Source organism: Eucyclogobius newberryi, unplaced genomic scaffold (genome assembly GCF_026437365.1).
Source record: "Eucyclogobius newberryi isolate DKJ021-1_F unplaced genomic scaffold, fEucNew1.0.hap1 SCAF_4, whole genome shotgun sequence".
Lineage (NCBI taxonomy): Eukaryota > Metazoa > Chordata > Actinopteri > Gobiiformes > Gobiidae > Eucyclogobius > Eucyclogobius newberryi.
This window is the reverse complement of record NW_027316056.1, coordinates 12,251,088-12,270,517: the sequence shown is the minus strand read 5'-3', so window position 1 is coordinate 12,270,517 and position 19,430 is coordinate 12,251,088. Positions and strand designations below refer to the sequence as shown.

General features: G+C 39.8%; 1 protein-coding gene across 1 annotated transcript in view; it reads left to right on the top strand.

The window, feature by feature from the left end:
* Positions 1 to 18,896, top strand: part of LOC140377394 (SH3 and PX domain-containing protein 2A-like) — a 46,279-nt gene extending 27,383 nt beyond the window's left edge. The window contains exons 6-11 of the mRNA XM_072462784.1: positions 7,850 to 7,967; positions 11,685 to 12,118; positions 12,587 to 12,601; positions 13,415 to 13,464; positions 14,389 to 14,511; positions 16,513 to 18,896. Of these exons, the coding sequence (XP_072318885.1) occupies positions 7,850 to 7,967; positions 11,685 to 12,118; positions 12,587 to 12,601; positions 13,415 to 13,464; positions 14,389 to 14,511; positions 16,513 to 18,504 (2,732 nt within the window). The 3' untranslated portion in view covers positions 18,505 to 18,896. The remainder of the gene's footprint in view (positions 1 to 7,849; positions 7,968 to 11,684; positions 12,119 to 12,586; positions 12,602 to 13,414; positions 13,465 to 14,388; positions 14,512 to 16,512) is intronic.
* Positions 18,897 to 19,430: the final 534 nt, after the last annotated feature.

The following is a 19,430-nucleotide window of genomic DNA, read 5'->3' as shown; positions in this document are numbered from 1 at the left end:
TTACTATTGATGACCGTACGTATAATGTTCTCTCAAATAATGGACTTTTTAAAAATACAATTAATTTGTTGTCCTGCTATTGTGTCAAAAATTCTGACATTATTCCATCGATGCAATTCATAAACCCACAAAATAAAAAGTTGGTGGAACCCATTGAAATTCTACGGTTCAACATTTGTGAATTTTCTGCATTGATTTTTTTCTTTTTAAAATTGTCCCTGGAGAAACATAGACCACTGCCGTCCATCTGGAATTTTGGCATCATCCATTTCTAAAGCTGGAACCGATAGTTTGTGACTCTAGCCCTCCAGCTCGCCCTAAATGCCATTAGATTGCATTAGCAGACTGCGGTCCCAGCTGCTCCAGGTCTAAGTGGAATAATCAGAGGGAAAGAAAGTTTAAAACACCACAACAAAGCACATGGAGGTGGGCTGTTCTCACCGCACCACTGAATTATGGGGAAGTGTTTTCTGACACTTTCCAGAATCAACCATTTCTCTTGCTTTGAACTCACCCGCTGTGTATTCTGTACCGGTATATGAATGTGAACCAGCAGCACTGATATTTAAAAAAAGAAATGATTGGAAAGTTAAAAGAAGGAATGGTTTGACATGGAATTCATCAGCCAAAACCAATGTGTAATTTCTCAGATATAATCACAAGACACACAGCCAAATGGTTAACTGCAGTGCTCTTTCCATTAGATAAAAACTAAATCTAAATCAATAAATATACAAACATTTATCAAGCTATATTGCCCTTTGATGTACAAATGTTTTTTTTTTTTTTTACTTTAATCATATGTAGAAATAGTATTAGATGAGTTAATATGTATATTCTTAATTTATTTATTTATTTTTTGTTTGTTTTTGAACTGTAAAAAATACTTAGTCAAGTCTAGAATAATAACCCTAATACTATATGAATTAATAATGTATTATCAGCCAAGTAATGCTCTTAAATGTCGCTGTGTATAAAAATGTGTAATTATACTCATCTTTATAAGTATAAGTTGGAATATGTTGAGCTTTTTACGTCTATTTGCATCATTTTCAATATCGTAAGTAATATTATTCTTAATCAAATATTATTTTACTTGCTGTATATTTAATCAAACACTCCTTCCCTCTCGCTTTACAGTTAACATAATGATTTCATAGCACTGGTTAATGCCAAAACAAAACATTACCTCATTGGATTTACACTTAATTAGCTAATGCTCTATGACCGCACGCTCTCTCATCTCTTTGCTCTTGGATTCCTTTGCATTTCTCTCGTAAAAAAGACACAGTGGACAATATAAAGCCGTGCTTTAGGTTTAAATTAAATTAACTCGGGTCAGAGTGCTGTTGATTAACTGCTGACGGCTGCAGTAAGTGACCTCATCCTGAAAAGAGGCCCTGGAGGCAGCTGGAGCTCAGGGTTGTCCTTCTGTTTTCTACTTTGTTATATTTTTTTTTTACGCAGCACTATCATTTAAAGCAAGTCCATATATTCTGATTTATGGACTCTGACTGACCACCCACTCAACACAGCCCGACGTCCCTGTAAAAAGTGACCCAGAGTCGGCCTACGCACTGAAAAGCACTGGGCTGGAACGGAACAATGCGATTAATGTGGTTTCAAAGCACTTTAAATAATAGAGATCATAATTTAGGTGAGACACTACAGGTGATGCGAAAAAATATCAAAATTAGAGCTATCCATTTGAAATTTCTCCTGTAGTTTACTCACATAAATGTTAGAAAATATGTATTACAAGTTTTTCATCATTAAGGGATCATCTCAAAATGGGTTGAAGTTGAAAAGACGTAATTTTTTTCGTCCCTCTCTGGACCCCCTCCCCCCCTCAAAAGACGAAAGACTGGCTTCACATAAAATGTTACCGCGTTGATAAAACGATAGTAGCCTGATAGACCCTGCTCACCTTTAGTCTCTGAACATCCTTTGGTATGTTTATCAGTAGAAGTTATGAATTCTCCAAATAATGTCACCTGTCGAGCATGTTTGTTTACTCAATCCACATGGTCCATGGCGCGCCGTGGCCTGCGCAGGGAGCGGGGCGGGTTCTCCCTCGCACGGGCCACTGCGCGCCGTGATCACAACGCGCCGTGTGCACGGGCCGCGGTGCGCGGCCCAGCCGTGCTCCCCCGTACGCACTCCCCGTGCTCCGTGCCTCACCCACCGCCTAATGTTGGCCTAATGCTCGTTGCTGAGAGAGTTTTTTAGCATTTCAAAACAATTACTGCCACAACGATGTATTGAAGCTTCAAAGCAACAAAAAGACAAAATGTAGGTTCAACCCCCCCCCCCCCCCCCCCCCCCTAACTTGTAAGATGATCCCTGTTAAGTTAATTAACAGATTAATCACAACTAATCGATTATTTAAATAGTCATCAACTCATTTAACAATTGAATCACTGTTAACTGATCCATACATATGTTCCAAAAGAGGTTTTATGAGGTTTTAAGAGTTTTTTTATGACTAAATTTTATGACAATTGCACGAAAATGATGTAGAAAATGTATATTTGATGAAAACACCTCGGACTACTTCAGCTTCATCTGGGACTAACTTAGTCTAAATATTTTCATCACTTTTGCTTTCTAAATAAGGAAGTGATTAATTTAAAGAAACATGGATAGACTTAGGTTTAAATGTCTTGCTTCGTTTGTTGACATATTTGTTTGGAGGATTTTGGATATCTTATTAGTATTGGAGTAAACTAGATCTAACTGAAAATTAGACTTTCATAAATGAGGCTTGGAATTAGATTTCCAAAAATGCTTCTGAACAATCTTGTTATGTCCAAGATTGTAAGGTTTGGTGTGTGGTGATGTTTATGTCTCATTTTCAGAAAACAAGATTTGAAGTTACAGTGTCAAAACATCTTTAAGAGTGATTTTGAGAGAGCAAATTGACCAAAAAACAAATCAAATTAGTTTTGCACCTAGTGTCTTGAGTCAGTGTATTTATGAGTTTTTTTTATTTTTGTCGCAAAATACAATAGACGTAAGTGGAATACCAGGCATGTTTTTGTTTTAGTGTTTAAGTAAATCAATGTTTTAATTTAAAAGTATATAGGATAAGCAAAAACACAGAGACAGAAACAAAAAAAGGGTTCGTTTTCACTTTCAAGAAGGTGAGGAACACTGTTTCCGCACCAGACAAAGTTAAAATTGCAACTTTTAGACTCTTTTGGAGATTAAAGTCAAAGAGAGAAGTGAAAAGCTGATGCACCAGAGGCCTCAGCGTCTCTCTCTTTGTCTCTCTTCAGCGTTTATGCTCGTTCCTCTGAGTTGTGCTTTAGCAACTTTGCACTTTCCAAAAAAAAGAACAAATCTTTACACATTCTTTTGTGTTCTTTGTGTTCGTCTTGTGGATTGATACTTGACAAATCGTTCCAAATTGAGTTATTATAGTGGTGTTCAGAACAGCATCGGGGGTTTCCAATACAGTTTATAGTTTAGCTTTTTTTATTTTCTTTTGGCACTGTGTGTTTTTCCTTGTATGTTGAGTAATAATCTTCAATTCAAGTCGTTTTCAAAATGATTATATTAATGACTTGAACATTAAAACAAAATACGTCTTCTTCACGCATACGCAATCTTATATTACAACTTAATATTTGATTTTTATGCAGAATTCTGAAAGAAAATACAAATACCTATAAATCCACTGACCATCTTGCCTTAAAGCTGAACTATGTATTTATATATAACTATTTCCTAGTGCTCGTAAAGCCGTTGACACATGTTGTTAATATTCACATGCATTGATTTTTGGCTTTAGAGCATCTTTGTTCTCTGAGTGAGTCAGTCAGAGCGCTGCTTTTGGCTCCAACGTATCGGTTTATGAGGGATAAAATACTTCATTATTAGAGAGAAGCGTTTTGATTTTGTCACTAAGTGCAGCTTTTACAGTAGTCTTTGTGGAATAATATCACTATTCAAAAGAGTCGTATGCATTTTACAATAGTACTATTGAAAATCTGGCACAGACGTGTTATATTCTGTACAATGGCAATCAATTTTAATCTTTTTCTTTATCTTTTCAATTAAGTACTTCTATGTTAAAGGTGTACTTTAACTTCTGGGTGCAGGTCTGTAATAATACTACTACGGTACTAATGATAATAATATATATTTTTTTGATCAGATTTTTTTCTCTGATATCGAGGATATTATGAAATTCTATGTATTTTGTTATTCTACTTAATGGAAACGTAACAGTTTTAAGGGATATCCCTGCTCTAGTTAAAGGTTGAATGAACGATTTTTTTGGCACAAATCTAAGTCTTTTTTCCTCGTGGCGTGGACTGGCGATTAGTCCTGCCACGTATCAATCATAAAACGCACCTATCGCTCATCTGCAGCCTCGTCAGGCTCGTCCCCACGTTTCCGTGTGCCTAAGCGCATTGATCTATCATAATATAGTTCCCTCAGTGTACGGGGCAAAATGAAGACGGAGAAAGACAGTTCGAGCTGACGCAGAAGTGGACAGAAATCTACGGGAGACGAGAGATGCGATGCGCTCCGTTGCGCTAATAAACAAACGCATGTGTGTGTTGTATCAGTCCACACGGGGGAGTGGCATGGAGTTCTCAAATCGCCGAAAAATCGTTCATTGCGCCTTTAATAATGAGCTGTAACGTGAAATGATTACATACTGATTTGATTATGAAATGTGTACATTGTTCATTCACCTGCCCAGGGACTGCAGATGGAAAGTAGCAGTAGATTAATCTGGTGCCGATCATCTTTTCTTTTCACTTGTAGAGCACAATTAAAACACAAGGCAATTCAAAGTGCTTCACTCAACAGGAAACAAATGCTTTAAAATCACAAAGACATGACAGAAATCACAAAACAGTTTAAGACATAAATGAAAAAAGTGCAATGAAAGTAATTTCAGTCATATGCGCAGCTAAACAAAACAGTTTTTAGCTTAGATTGGAACATTGTCAGAGTAGAAGCCTGTCTCACATCTTCAGGAAGACTGTTCCAGATTTTAGCTGCATAAAACTGAAACACAGACACAAACCCATGTTTGATCCTGTATCGTGAAGACTAAACTAACCTAAACTAAACTATTTAGTCGGGTGTCCTTATTGCTGTCCTGCTTGTCTTTATGCCAGCTAGACCATAATGTGGCTTGCAGTAACCTCTCTATGCAGACAAGCATGTGACAAACCCTCCACCAAAAGTTACATAGTGCACCTTTAATAAATAAGTGAATATATTATAAATTAGGACTGTTGTCGTAGCCATTAACACTTCAAAACCAACTATTGTCTCTTCTCAATGGGAAAAAGTCCTCAAATGTCAAGCTGAAACCCATGAATTGCAAAACTTCAGTTCAATATACCATATTTTCTGGACTATAAGTCGCCCCGGAGTATAAGTCAAAAAAGAAAAAAACATATATAAGTCGCACTTGAGTATGAAATGCAGTTGCAAGTGTGAAAATAACAAATAATATCACATATAAGTCGCTCCGGAGTATAAGTATAAGTCGCACCCCGGCCAAAACTATGAAAAAAGGTGCGACTTATAGTCCGGGAAATACTGGTATCCAAATCGTAATATTTAGTCACACCTAGTCAGCTCTTCACTTGTTTTCTATCACTAATCAAGCCAATCCTGACATTATACGTAATGTTTAAACCTAGTAAGTAAAGTTCTCTCACTTTTGTCCTTCAACGTTTCAGTATCGTAGTCCCTCGAAGCCCTTAATAACAGTGATTTGCGCAGTATTTAATCAAACTTACTCACTTTGTCCTCCAACACTTTGAAACACTTCGATACATGCTGCATATTTCTTTGTAAGCCGAGCCATTGGTCACTCCCCTGTCCATCTGTGAGCACTCACGTCCCTCTCCTCCCTCACACACACCAACACTCCTTTTCAACTCGACATGCTCCGGACCATCCCAACATCAGACATTCCTCTCAGCTTCATGTTTTCAACCTCAGTAGACCCAGAATCGCAGGAGGAGGAGGAGGAGAACGGTGGGACTCACTGCTGCGTAAGGAAACATGCACATGGACAAAGAACAGATCTGTATCGTAGACATTGTCCTCCCATTTATATGTTATAGAGCCAATTACTGGGTTTTTATGCACATACAAGGGGGTGTTATGGAAGTTTCCTGCAAACAATGATCAAATAAAGTTTGTCTCTTTCAAAAGGTGGAGGTTTATTCACGTGCACGGTGGACAAACACCTCACTCTCCCTGACAAATCTTTCTGTCCCTAACTGACTTTACAATTACAGCGTAAGCCTTTTATAGGCGGTGACAACATTTGACACGTATGCACATAATCACAATCAAATCGGCTCCAAAAGAGATGGACCAGGCCCTCACGTCTGTGAAGGTTCCAGCTATCTCTTCAGAGGTTAATCGGAGATGTTTTCCACACAGAATCAGGTCCTGACGCATTAATTGGCCTGATCCTGGCTGATTAATCAGGAACCAACATTCTTATATCATCTGCACACAGGAAAAAGACACAGATATGAATTTCGTGACATGTCATGGCCTAAAACAACATCGGAATGACATGACATGACCCATTTTCTCCCTTACAGGGGATTCTGTGGTATTTTGGTACATACAGTAGATACTTAGAACACACTGAAACAAAGTATTGGAGAGTTAACATAATTGCAATGTCACTAATTGTTTTGTATGATAAGCCTGCAACAATTTATTGGAATGAATGTGACTGATTGACTATTAAAATAATTTTCGACAACCTTAATGAGCATTAAATGGCAACACGTTATAAAACTACACTTGTAATAACTTTACTAAAGATAAAATAAGAAAAGCTAATCTTTATTTCCATGAACAAATAGGCAAGGCAAGTTTATCTGTAGTGCACAATTCTTCCACACAGCTTTACATAAAAGGAAATGATGCATTAAAATCTGAATTAAAACAGTTAAAAAACATATCAATTCTAATGTGTACTTTTAAAAGAGAAGAGTGCAGTTTAAAACGTTTCAGTCATAGGCACAGCTAAACAGCACAGTTTTAGCATAGATTTGAATATTATAGTGTAAAACTGCATGGCAAAAGATGTTTTGCAAAGACATGTGTTCTTATTATTACTATGATTTGTCATTATTAAATAAAAATGTCAAAAGGGAATAAGCAATTCTACATTGTTTATGAGTCACCATATTTTGCTTTAATCTGGTTAGAAATGTATTGAAAAAACTAAATTATAATCAATTCATTCCAAACAATGATTAAAATAATTGTTAAACTGCAGCCCTAACTTATTGAATTATTATTATATTGTCTGATTATTGACAGTATTTTGTAACCCTACGTCCAGAAACTCGTTTTACTTCATTTTCCATTTGTTAATTTGCCTCTTGCATTGAAGTTGTTAGAAACCTTTCTACATTTCTTTGTATTTAATTCAACATAGTGCACTTAAACTACTCTCACAATCTGCCAATTTTATATCCGAAATCTTCAGAGCTCGAATCCACTTCTGCCTTTATTGATTGAAAGTCTGTTCCTACCGTTTGTCCTTGTATAAATCTCACCTTCACTTCCCTTAATCCCATTGTAGGATTTCTATAGCGTGCACTTGAGGATTGATTGTAGAGATTGCGTGAATTTGATAAAGGATTTGCCTTTAAAGTACATGATGTGCATGTTCTTGTGAGAAACTAGGTCCAGCTGCTCATGGACGCTTTGATTTAGTTTACGTATGAGAATATTCAGAGCATTTTTATATGGGTCACGATCACCGTTTGTCTTCTCCGGGCCCCGGGGGAACCTGCTAACGCTGTGTTTCTTTTGTTACCTCTCTGTCTTTGCCCCACAGAGGAAAAGTATGTCACGATCCAGCCGTACACCAGCCAAGGCAAGGACGAGGTGAGCTTCGAGAAAGGGGTCACGGTGGAGGTCATTCAGAAGAACCTGGAGGGCTGGTGGTACATCAGGTGAGACTCTGGACACGCTTGATGAAGTCTCATTTAAAAAGACTATTTTGAGTTAAGGACGTCCTGGGATTGTCGAGCGCTGACACACATTTAGCTGTGGTTAAGAGGGAAAGAGAGCTCCAGGGAAGTGCAGAGTGTATTAAAAAAGTCTTTGTCGCTCAGTAAGTTGGAATGTCATTATAACTTCTCCCAGGAAGTACAAATGTGTTTAGCATTAAGTGGTTTCATTGTGGTAACTGGTCATTTTGTAACACAATTTTGACAAAATCAGATGCAGAAGCAGTTAGAGGCTGGAGATTTTGCAAAACAGTGATAATATTGCAATTACTGTTTTGGAGATCTGCAAAATAGGAATATGTCATGTATGATTCGAACTAAAATCAGCTCAAAAAGAGACAGAAAGATCTAGCGTAATCTCCCAAACAAGAGGATAAAGTGATATTTCTGCACTTTTGTTGTTGAACCTTAACCAAGATTTTTACTGGCACATTTCAGCACATTCCTGATGCGGCGTTAAAATATCGGCCGCATATCGTTATCCCCGCACTCGCAGCAGTAGTCTGCCTCTAAGAAAGAAAAAAAAACCTCATGTACTTTTTGCAAATCAACTTTTCACTTAATTTAAGTAATTTAACGCTTGTCTTTTCTTTTTTCCCCCATTGTAACCAAAACATGAGAAAACACTGAGTTAATTGTTTAAAGTTTCAACGAATCGTGACCGTTACCCTCTAATTGGCGTGAAAACCATAATCGTTCATTGCCTCTACATTTCGTCGCTAACTTTTCCGGGAGGTTTTGAGGGTGTTTTTGTTCCGTCCAGAGATTGGCCCACGTTTGCAGCGTTTCCTCATTTCCATAAAAGTCTTGGGGAGAGGCCACTGGAGCATATGGTGCCCTCTCCACAGGTCTCTCGGTGCCTGTCTGCTGCGTCTGCTGCATCTGTGGGCTGTTTACTGCTTGTTGATTTCTTTGAACTCTCTCGGGCTTAAAAGTGATAGGATTACACTGTGTGGAGATGCCCTCGGTGAACCAGGCATTATTAGCATTTTAGTTTTCAAAATATTGTAATGGAAATTGCCTGAATCAGTTGGTACACGTTGTTTCTTAGGATAAACAATGGCTTATCGTTTCTGGAAATCTGTACAAATTCCACCTTTCAATTAAAAAAACGTATAGGTAAAAGTGGGTGCGTGCTGATTGGAGCGTTTTCTGAACATTTATTTATTATTTAGTCTTTGTTCATTCCATTTGATTTTGTTAGTGCCATTTCAAGAAAAAGAAAAACTACAATGACATAAATGCAACTCATTGTTTACGTATCGTTATGGGCATAAACGTTGTAATAGTTTGAAAAGGAAAGGCATGTTATTGATTTAGTCTTTGTTATATTATTGTGCAGTGGTTATAATCTGTAGTTGCTTTAATATTGTTAACTTTCTTGATCGGTTAAAGATGCACATATAATGATAGCGGAAGTCAATCATTGCTGGATGTGATTATCATATTTTCTGGACTATAAGTCGCACCGGAGTATAAGTCGCACCAGCCAAAAAAATGCATAATATAGAAGAAAAAAAGATATATAAGTTGCACTGGAGTATGAAATGCGGTTGCAAGTGTGAAAATAACAAATAATATCACATACAAGTCGCTCCGGAGTATAAGTATATAAGTATAAATATAGGTACCGGCCAAAACTATGAAAAAGGTACGCCTTATAGTCCGGAAAATACAGTATATTATGTCAGAAAAAGTGTATTGAATATAATTTTTATGTTTTAAGTAACATTTCCAATAATAACACAGCACAAAAGAGTAAAATGGTACAAGTCATCATAAACCACATGGTACATCACCTGTGTTGCTACGTGTGTTGTATTTTTCCTGCTAGTTGCTTGTTCTCCCCAAAGGCCCGTCGTGAGCCTCTCCTGCACAGCTGATCACTATCACATGCTGCCTTGTGACGTCCCACCAACACGTGCACACACACAAATGCACACACACAAATGCACACACACTAATGCACACACACAAATGCACACACACAAATGCACACACACGTGAAGCATGCGTGAAGCACAGTAAGCTGCGAGGATATCCACGGCTATAATTCTCAATACAATACGGCCCTGTTGCGCATGTTTGTTTGGCGAAAGCGGCCCCCGACATGAACTAATCCTCCAGTTTTAGGCTTGAGTCATGCCTCTCTCACAGGGCAGCGCGGGATGGAGCAGCTTGCGGTCCCAGTTGGAGAGATGAGCACATCTTCTGAGCAGAAATGGCGCACCTAAAGCCAAATGAGTCAGTTTCATTGTGTTGAGTTGTGTTTATGTTTTGGGCCACTTTCTCAAAACATTCTGTCAGCTTAAAGGAGGTATGGACGATTTTTCGGCGATTTGAGAACGCAGGCGGAAGTGCGCATGCGCACTCCCCCGTGTGGACTGATACAACACACACGTGCGTTTGTTTATTAGCGCAACGGAGCGCATCACATCTCTCGTCTCCCGTAGATTTCTGTCCACTTCTGCGTCAGCTCGAACTGTCTTTCTCCGTCTTCATTTTGCCCCGTACACTGAGGGAACTATATTATGATAGATCCATGCGCTTAGGCACGCGGAAACGTGGGGAACCGCACGCAGCTGCAGGTGAGCGATAGGTGCGTTTTATGATTGATACGTGGCAGGACAAATGATTTATCCACGCCACGAGGAAATATGATAAAAAATTTGCTGAAAAAAATCGTCCATACCACCTTTAACAAAAGATGCTGAGTGATGAGTCGAGATGAAGGGTGTGATTTATGTCTTCTTTTTTTTGCCTTTGTCTTTGCTTTCTGTAAATTGCTTATTTTTTATTAAAATATTGCCAATACAACAAACTGATCTGTTTAGGTTATGGTGAACTTTCCTGTAGAGAGAAATTGGACTTTAACTGAGGTTTTAAATCCACTGTGGAGCTATGATGAACGACAATGATATTGAAAGGTATTTTGGTTAGACACTTACGCCTGGAGTAATAAAGTAGTGTACAAAAGGCCCCGCGGCCCCTGTGCTTCTATGCTCTTGTAGTTCCTCCTGCATCACCCCGAGCAGTGACTTCTACAAACCCAGAACTAGCACCTTACGTCCGCACAGTCCGGAGTTATCTCTCCAATAAATAGTATAACACAACAAGAGATTAAATTAGGGCTGTAGTGGCCTAAAGATATTTCAAGTTGTCTAAAAACATGCCTTACCGATCAAATTACTTTTCACTATCACTGTTACATTTAGTTACAATAAGTGGATCATTATAAGTAAGATTCAAATGATACAGACTATTATTGTGTTCTTGACTATGGAGTGAATAAATAAAGTATGATGTTTTAAAAATAAAGTGGCTATGTTTACTCAAAATGCTGATCATTATCCGATTCTTCAGTTGTCCGATCATTACAATGTCATGTAAATAGTTCAGATGTGAGGTTTCTCTGATTTCTCTCTAATTGTTCACAGTTGAAGGAAAAGTATGCAAAAAAGGGCAAACTAATGTGGCAAAGACAAAATGAAAGAGAACATGTTCAAGATACCAAGTTATTTTAAAACTCATTCAACAGTTACATAAAGCCCCTATTAACTGTGTCACCTGGAGTTTTTAATGATGTATGTTGTGCACGTCAACACACACCAATAATCAGGTCTAATTATTGTGTATTGTTATCCTGTGTTTACCTGACAGATACCTGGGCAAAGAAGGCTGGGCCCCTGCATCCTACCTGAAGAAGCTCAAAGATGACTTCTCCCCTCGTAAGAAAACCCTGACCGGCCCCGTGGAGATCATCGGCAACATCATGGAGATCAGCAACCTGCTCCAGAAAAAGTCCGTGAGCGAGAAGGACATTCAGGCCGAGGGAGAGGGGAGCGGGACGTCGCCCGAACGCCACATCTCGAAGAGCGAGATCAGCCTGCCGATGCCGTACAACTCCGAGATCAACGCGGAGACGGGGAGGAGGCTGAGCGCCGGGCGGGACACCAACAGCCCGTGTTTGGGTATCGCCGCGAGCGCCGCCCTGCTGGAGAAGAGAGGAGGAGGAGTGGGAGGAAGTGGAGGGGGTGGAGGAGAGGCAGGGAGTCCAGCGGTGGCAAGAGTCGCACCACATCGAGTCGAAATTGGTGAGCGAACAAAGCCTAAAATATTACAGCAGTGGTGGAAGTACTAATCCCTTTGGCTACTTAAGTAAAAGTACAGATACAGGAGCAAAAAATGTCTTGTAAAAGTAAAAGTGTCACATCAACTTAAAACATTTTTTAAAGTAAAGCTAAAAAAAATTACTGTTGAAGCAAAAGTAACAATTTGCATTTATATATTTCGTCTTTAACTAATACAATAATTATCTGCAATCTACTTTACAACTACTCAGTCCAGTTCATCAATGTAGTAAGTACAGATACCTGCTCTCAATTATCGAGAAGTAAAAGTAAAATGTAAAATGAACTTACACAGATACCTGAACATTTGACCAGTATAATACTTTTACCTCTGTACTTTGTCACTTTCCACCACTGTGTTACAATAACATAATACATGAATACAGTAGTTGGGCAATATATCTAAGAGATGCTTGTTTTCCTTTTGTATAGGATTTGAGGCTATAGGTAAGATGCATTAACAGTGTGTTTTAGATAATAATATATACAATTACACTTGCAGTACATTTGGAAATCATTTGACTGAAATGAATGACAGTTGCATTAATTCCTTTCTAATGTTTAAAGTGAATATGACAGGTTTTTCTAATTTACATTACATCAAAAATGCAGAAACTAATTAAATGCGACGCGTCTTTCTAACAGTTAAAACAATAATTTAACAAAATAAAGGTGTTATCATTATTGTCAGATTATAACTATTGTGTAAATTCCATGTCTACTAACCTGTCGTGTGCACTTTAATGAAATGCAGTTTGTATCTCACACTTAAAGGTGCACTCTATAACTTCTTTGGGGGAGGGTCTTATTACTTTGTCTGGATTGTTCCACAGTATTGCGTTAAACTAAAGTCACAGGTCATATCTATGGAGAGACCACCTCGCCCATGTTTTTTCAAGGCAATAAAAAACACTTGTAATTGAAACAAATGCAAGATGGAGAAGGTTAAAGCCGTTGTGTGGCACATTCCGGGCAAAGCTTTTCCATGGAGACGAGCAGTGATGGACAGAAAGTTACATAATGCACTTTTGAATGACATAATGCAATGACATAATCAATTCTTGGTCCTGGTGCTCTGTAGAGGTTAGTGATTGGTGTTGGGAAATGATTTGACTCACACTGAGAATGAGAGTGAAGTAATTTGATTTCTAATATTAATTTGTCTGCATTCAACTAGTTTTACACGCCTGTTCTTGCTGTTGTATTATAACCAACTGTATTGAATGAATACATTGTTCTTTTTATCATTCCACTTTCTAGGGTCTCCAAATTTAAGGCAGAAACCTCCCCCAAGAAGAGACGCTAACCGGGTAAGTTTTGAAATAAGATCTTATTGTCTCCATGTGTTAATGGTATAATATTTTTTACATAAACAGTAGTGCTGAAAGATGTATCTGTAATTGAATCAACTGAGAAATAAATCCTGCACACAGTTTTATCATGCAAATGTCTTAACCTGATGAAGGCCTAGTGGCTGGTCGCCTCTTCACCTGTAAATAAAAATTCACCTTGTAATTAAGACAGCGTTTGGGATTTTCTCTCAGTTGATTCAGCCTCACGCCTTCTCCAACATACCGGTTGTAGAAGCACCGTCTTCATATTCAAAATCACTTTTCACAAGGACTGCAATTATTTTAGTTGGATAATTATCTCTGCCATGACCAGAATAGTCTGTACGCTTATGTCATTGTAGTTTAGACTTTACAAAACGTTTAGCAGTATTTCACTCTTTTCCTCGACATGTTCCAATTCCAAAATCACAACTGCCAGACAAATTCCAATTCTTACATAATATCCCAACACACCTCTGTAATAACATGCTAAAACTGGATCCACTTTTTATCAGTTGAGAATGACAATTAGTCATTGTAGACAGAATCTCCATTAAAAGCGTTTTAGATGCAGTTTGCGAACAACACATCAAAGCAGAAGCATAAACTAAAAATGTGAAGTAGCTCCCAAGTTACTGCATGTGTTGGTATAGAAACCCTCAAAACGCAATCACAAAACAGACATATCCGATCTGCGTTTTACTGCTGGGAACGCTATATTCCTGTGTTTACTGTGACAAATGAAGACTATTATTGACCGAAATGATTGCTCGGAAAGATTGATGCCACGTAATGGCCTATTAAGTCTATTTATAGTCAAATTGTGCATAACAATTGTCCCTGTTGTCAGCAGCTCACATCTCTCCCTTCTTTGCTTCCTCTCTTCCCTCTATATTGATGCAGGGATTGTGCAGGTTGCCCAAGCCTCCAGAGCCCCCCGCTGTGGAAGCCGAGTATTACACCATCGCCGATTTCCAGTCGTCGATCTCGGATGGCATCAGTTTTCGCGGAGGACAAAAGGCTGATGTAAGAAGGCCACATTGTCACGGTTACAGCTCAGACGATGCAGGTGGTGTGGCAGCCATTGAATATGCATATGTGAACTGAAATCGACAGGCAAGCTGAGGCAACAGGGGAGAAGCGACCTTCAGTTTTGTGATGATTATGCAGACTTTTTTTTTTGGCCCCTCTGCAGCTGTAGAGAGACAGAAAATGCACTGGCAAAGTAAAAAGTCAGGGATTTTGAGGAGTAATTCTGCAGTGAACAAGCTCATTTGCACTCCGATTAGCACATGAAACGCAAAGCCAATATGTGTGAATTGACTTTATCATCTTGACTAAGCTAAATCTGCGTTTGTTTCGTTGGAGATGTTCTACACTGCTTCTATTCAAAGACACCTAATTTGCAGTCTATTTACGGTTCATATTGAAACATTTGTTAAGCCACGCTACGCCATAGTATAACAAGACTTGATTGTTTTGGAATAAATATATAGACAATAGGCTGGAAATGAGAAAATAAGCACAAGATAATGTACTGTACACAATTCACATATGTGACATGCAATAGATGTTATGATTTCCTTATTTATGAGCTTCCACTTCCTATTTATTGGTGATATCTTCAGGACTTTTGCTCATTAACATCATATAATATTTGAGACAGGGAAATACTATTTATCCAACCAACAGTGCTCATGAGAAAGGGTAAAGTTCATCTCCAAAAGATAAATATCAGGCATTCACTTAGTTGGAAAAATATAAAAAGCTTCCTCGAGCCTTCTTCAGGGTGTGGTAACGAAGACAAAGCTGAATGTCAATTAAAGCGAGTGTGAAGTCAGCAAGTATGCACAACATACTCGCTGCCTCTACAGTGTGAAAGAATCAAGTCTTGTCCTGGCACAAAGACAATTACTGCTCCAGTGTCCTAGAAGTGGCACCGTCAGCCCCACTAACTACACCTGCAGACTGTGAGCTTTCATCAAATGGGGCGGCAGTAGCTCAGTGGTAGAGTGCTCGTCTTCTGATCCAAAGGTCGGCGGTTCGACTCCCCGCTTAGTCAGAGCGGTCAGATCCACTGGCCCGCAGGTTGGCGGTGCGATCGCAGCTGCCTCATGTGAATACTGCCGTTGTGTCCTTGGGCAAGACACTTAACCCAACTTGCCCCCCAGTGTCTGTGTACATCTGGGGTGTGAATGTGTGTGTGAATGGGTGACTGGTTCCTTGATGTAAAGCGCTTTGAGTACCTTGACGGTAGAAAAGCGCTATATAAATGTGACCATTTACCATTTATCAAATCCAAAGCTATTAGGTGTGGCAGCTGTGATATTATATATGTTCACTTTTACTGAACAAGAAGATAAGTGTGAGAGCGTGTATTCATTTAAATATGATCAAAGTCAATATTCTGGAGAATTAATCAATTCAATATTCCAATCTACTTTATTTCTGTAGCACATTTTAGAAACAAAAGCCTTTTCCTAAATGCAGAACATAATGAAATAACTTGTTAACATAGAACATAAAAAAATAAATAAACAAACAGTCATATTTATAGAGAAAGTAAAAGGACATATGGAATTATTGCAGTGAACCATACAAAGTGCTACTTGCCCTTAAACCATGTTGGGAAACATTGCTCTACATCAGAATGAACCAATCCTGGACAAACCAGGCATTAAACTGACAGAATCAGAATCACAGATGCAAATATAAGATGCAAATATTTAGCTGCAAAGAAAAATATGTACAGAAAACCAAAAACAAGATAACAATACGAATTGTAATGGGCAATATGAATGCAAAGTTTTGTGTAAGTGACATACATTGAACAACTAAACTGAGTTACATAATGAGATGTAAGAGAGTTATGGAAGTTGGTAGTAAGAACAAATGACTGTAGCAAGAAATATATGTTTATACAAAGCAGTGACATTTACTGCGACTTATGTGACAGTGCACGATAAATATGTTTTAATACAGCCAGCACTAAACATTTGTCATATTTCTGTGCCTTTTATTGTGCAGGTGATTGAGAAGAACCCTGGCGGCTGGTGGTACGTGCAGATCGGAGAGAAAGAGGGGTGGGCTCCATGTTCCTACATCGATAAACGCAAAAAACCCAACCTCAACCGCAGATCCAGCACTTTAACCAGGCCCAAAATCCCTCCGCCCGCCCCGCCTGTCAAGAAATCAGATTCTGAAGAAGCGCCTACTACCACTACTACCACGACAACTACTAGTGCTATAACCCCCACCAAACCTATAGATACACCTAAACGCCCTGTGTACGAAGAGCCCGAGTACGATATCCCCGCCGTGGGATGTGAAGGCGAATCCGATGTCGATTCGCTCAAAGAGGACCGATCGTTAGAGGTCAAGCTAAGCAACATTGTCGGTCAAAAGTACGGCAGCTCTCCGCCATCTTGCAAATCCTCTCCGCCCGTCTGCAAAGCGTCGCCGGTCTTCAGCCGCCGGAAATCTACGTTTAGATCAGTGGAAGAAGTATCCAAGGAAGAGTGCATCTACGAGAATGATTTCAGAGCGAGTGGCAGTGCGGATGGCTCCTCTCTGAAGGGGTCGAGTGAACCGAGCTCACCCAGATTGTATCACTCTTCTACCGTCCCGCGTAAACCATCGGGTTCTTCGCCCTTAGCTGGGAGTCGACCCATGAAAATAACTCCAGAAATGAACAGAAGGAGCCAAACCCTTGGGAGACATATTGACATAAGTTTTCGCTCTCAAGACAGCAGCAGCCCTCACTCCTCATCGGACGAATTACCCAGAGGCGCTAAAAAGACTACCAACTTCAACCGGGACGTGGAGCAGAGGATAGGACAAAGCCCATCTACCAGACCCAAACCGTCCGTTCGTCCCAAACCACTCCTCTCCAAATCAGAACCACAGAGCCCAGATAGGAAGGATATTGGGTCCCTTAGACGCCAATTGAGATCAACAAGTCAATATCGCTCCGGTCTCAAAACATCCAGAGGAGACGATTCGGAAACGGCGTCGGTTATTTCATCTGAGGACTCGATGTGTTCGCGGAGCACCTCGGATGTGTCCTCCATCTATTCGAAAGGAAGCCGAGCCGATTTGGACATGGAAGGACCAACTATGTATCGCTCGGTCGACGCATACAAAAAAGTTCAAGATTCTGAGATTAGCTTCCCAGCCGGAGCAGAGGTGGAGGTGCTGGAAAAGCAAGAAAGCGGTTGGTGGTACATCCGTTGGGCTTCTGAAGAGGGCTGGGCTCCGTCTTACTATCTTGAACCCGTCCGTCAGAAAGGCAGCACAGAGTCGGAGAGACACAGCAAGTCAAATAGTCTGGAGAAGAACGAGCAGCATGTCATGGCGCTCAACAATATCAACATCCAAGGCCAGAAGCATCAGAATGTAAGTAGGAACACACCTCCAATCCCGTCTAAGCCTCCCGGCGGATTTTCCAAACCAACCCAAATGGTGAACGGAGGGGTGCGGATGAGAAACGGGGTGCGCCAAGTCGCCGTGAGACCCCAATCGGTTTTCGTGACTACATCGCAACCTTCAAAGGACACGCACTACATGACAGGGTCGCTAAGGAGGAACGACTCGCTGGGTAGAAGCGACCATCACTACAGCTCCGGCTCGGCCACTTTGGGAGTGCGTCGGAATGCGTCTTTCAGCACGGTGCGCCCCCACGTGGTCGTCGAGAGTCAAACCAGGCCGTCAGAGCGCACCGGTTTGGGTTCGACGAGCGGCGGGTTCAGCGCTAGCAACCAACGCAACGGCATCCCCGTCTCCACGGTCCGCCCCAAGCCCATAGAGAAGGGCCAGATCATTCACAATAACCTGGGCAGGGATGTGTACGTGTCCATTGCCGATTACAGAGGAGATGAGGAGACCATGGGTTTCACTGAGGGCACTTGTTTGGAGGTTTTGGAGAGAAACCCAAATGGATGGTGGTACTGCCAAGTCCAGGACAGCCTGATCCCGCGAAAAGGATGGGTTCCCTCTAACTATCTTGAGAGGAAGAAATAAGCCCAAAACATTTCAACTTTTTTGTATATCCTCCGCCCCGATTTTAGATGTCTCCAAGAAACTGGACGACATAATCCCTTAAGAATGTCGCCCCAATCTCCCATAAGCAATATGTCTGACTATGTACATTTAAAAAAAAAAAAAAAAAGAGACTGTAATAAGCCAGAGCTTTGTAAATGGAAAAAGACACTTTAGTGCTGGTTTACTAAAATGTATACTTGGGATAATGAATGGTTCGGCTGAAGGTCAGATTGAGTTTTGGATCGAATATGTTGAGAATGGACTTGAAAAAGGGTTTATTCGAGTAATAATGTCCAAAAGAAAGTTTGCATCATGTCTTTTGACAGTGATGGCCATTAAGTGCCTTCAGTATTTGATCACATGAGTGGAGGTCTGAAAAGGTGGATGGCATCAGAATGAAGAAGAAAAAAAACAGTGCCATAGGTCTACATGATCACCACCAAGAGTATTTTTAAAACTAATCTCGAGCTCTGCTAAAAGTTGACTCTTCTGTTTTCCAACAAGTCAAAAGTTTTAGTCAAAGCTAAAAACATATGGATCTCATTTATGTTTCGTTGTTCATGTTTGTCTTGTGTTGAAGCTTGTCTTCCTTAGAGATCTATTTCTGCTTTCTTGTCACATGGTTTTCCTCACAGCCTCAATCAGCTCCTGCCTCTTGTCTCTGGTTCATCTGGAGACACTGGCAGAATATGCAGTAGGTGCTTAACTTGTAGAAATTGGCATTATAGAAAATCGGCATAGTTTGTATTATAGATTAGTGTTTTTAGCCCTCAGAAAATGTTGTAATGTGTCCTAGATGTACACATCTGGAAACAAATATGAATCCTGAAAAGCTTGAAAATACATTTAGAGTTTTAGTTTTGTACAAAATAAAATAAAGCAACTGTGACTTGAGAGCTCCAGAA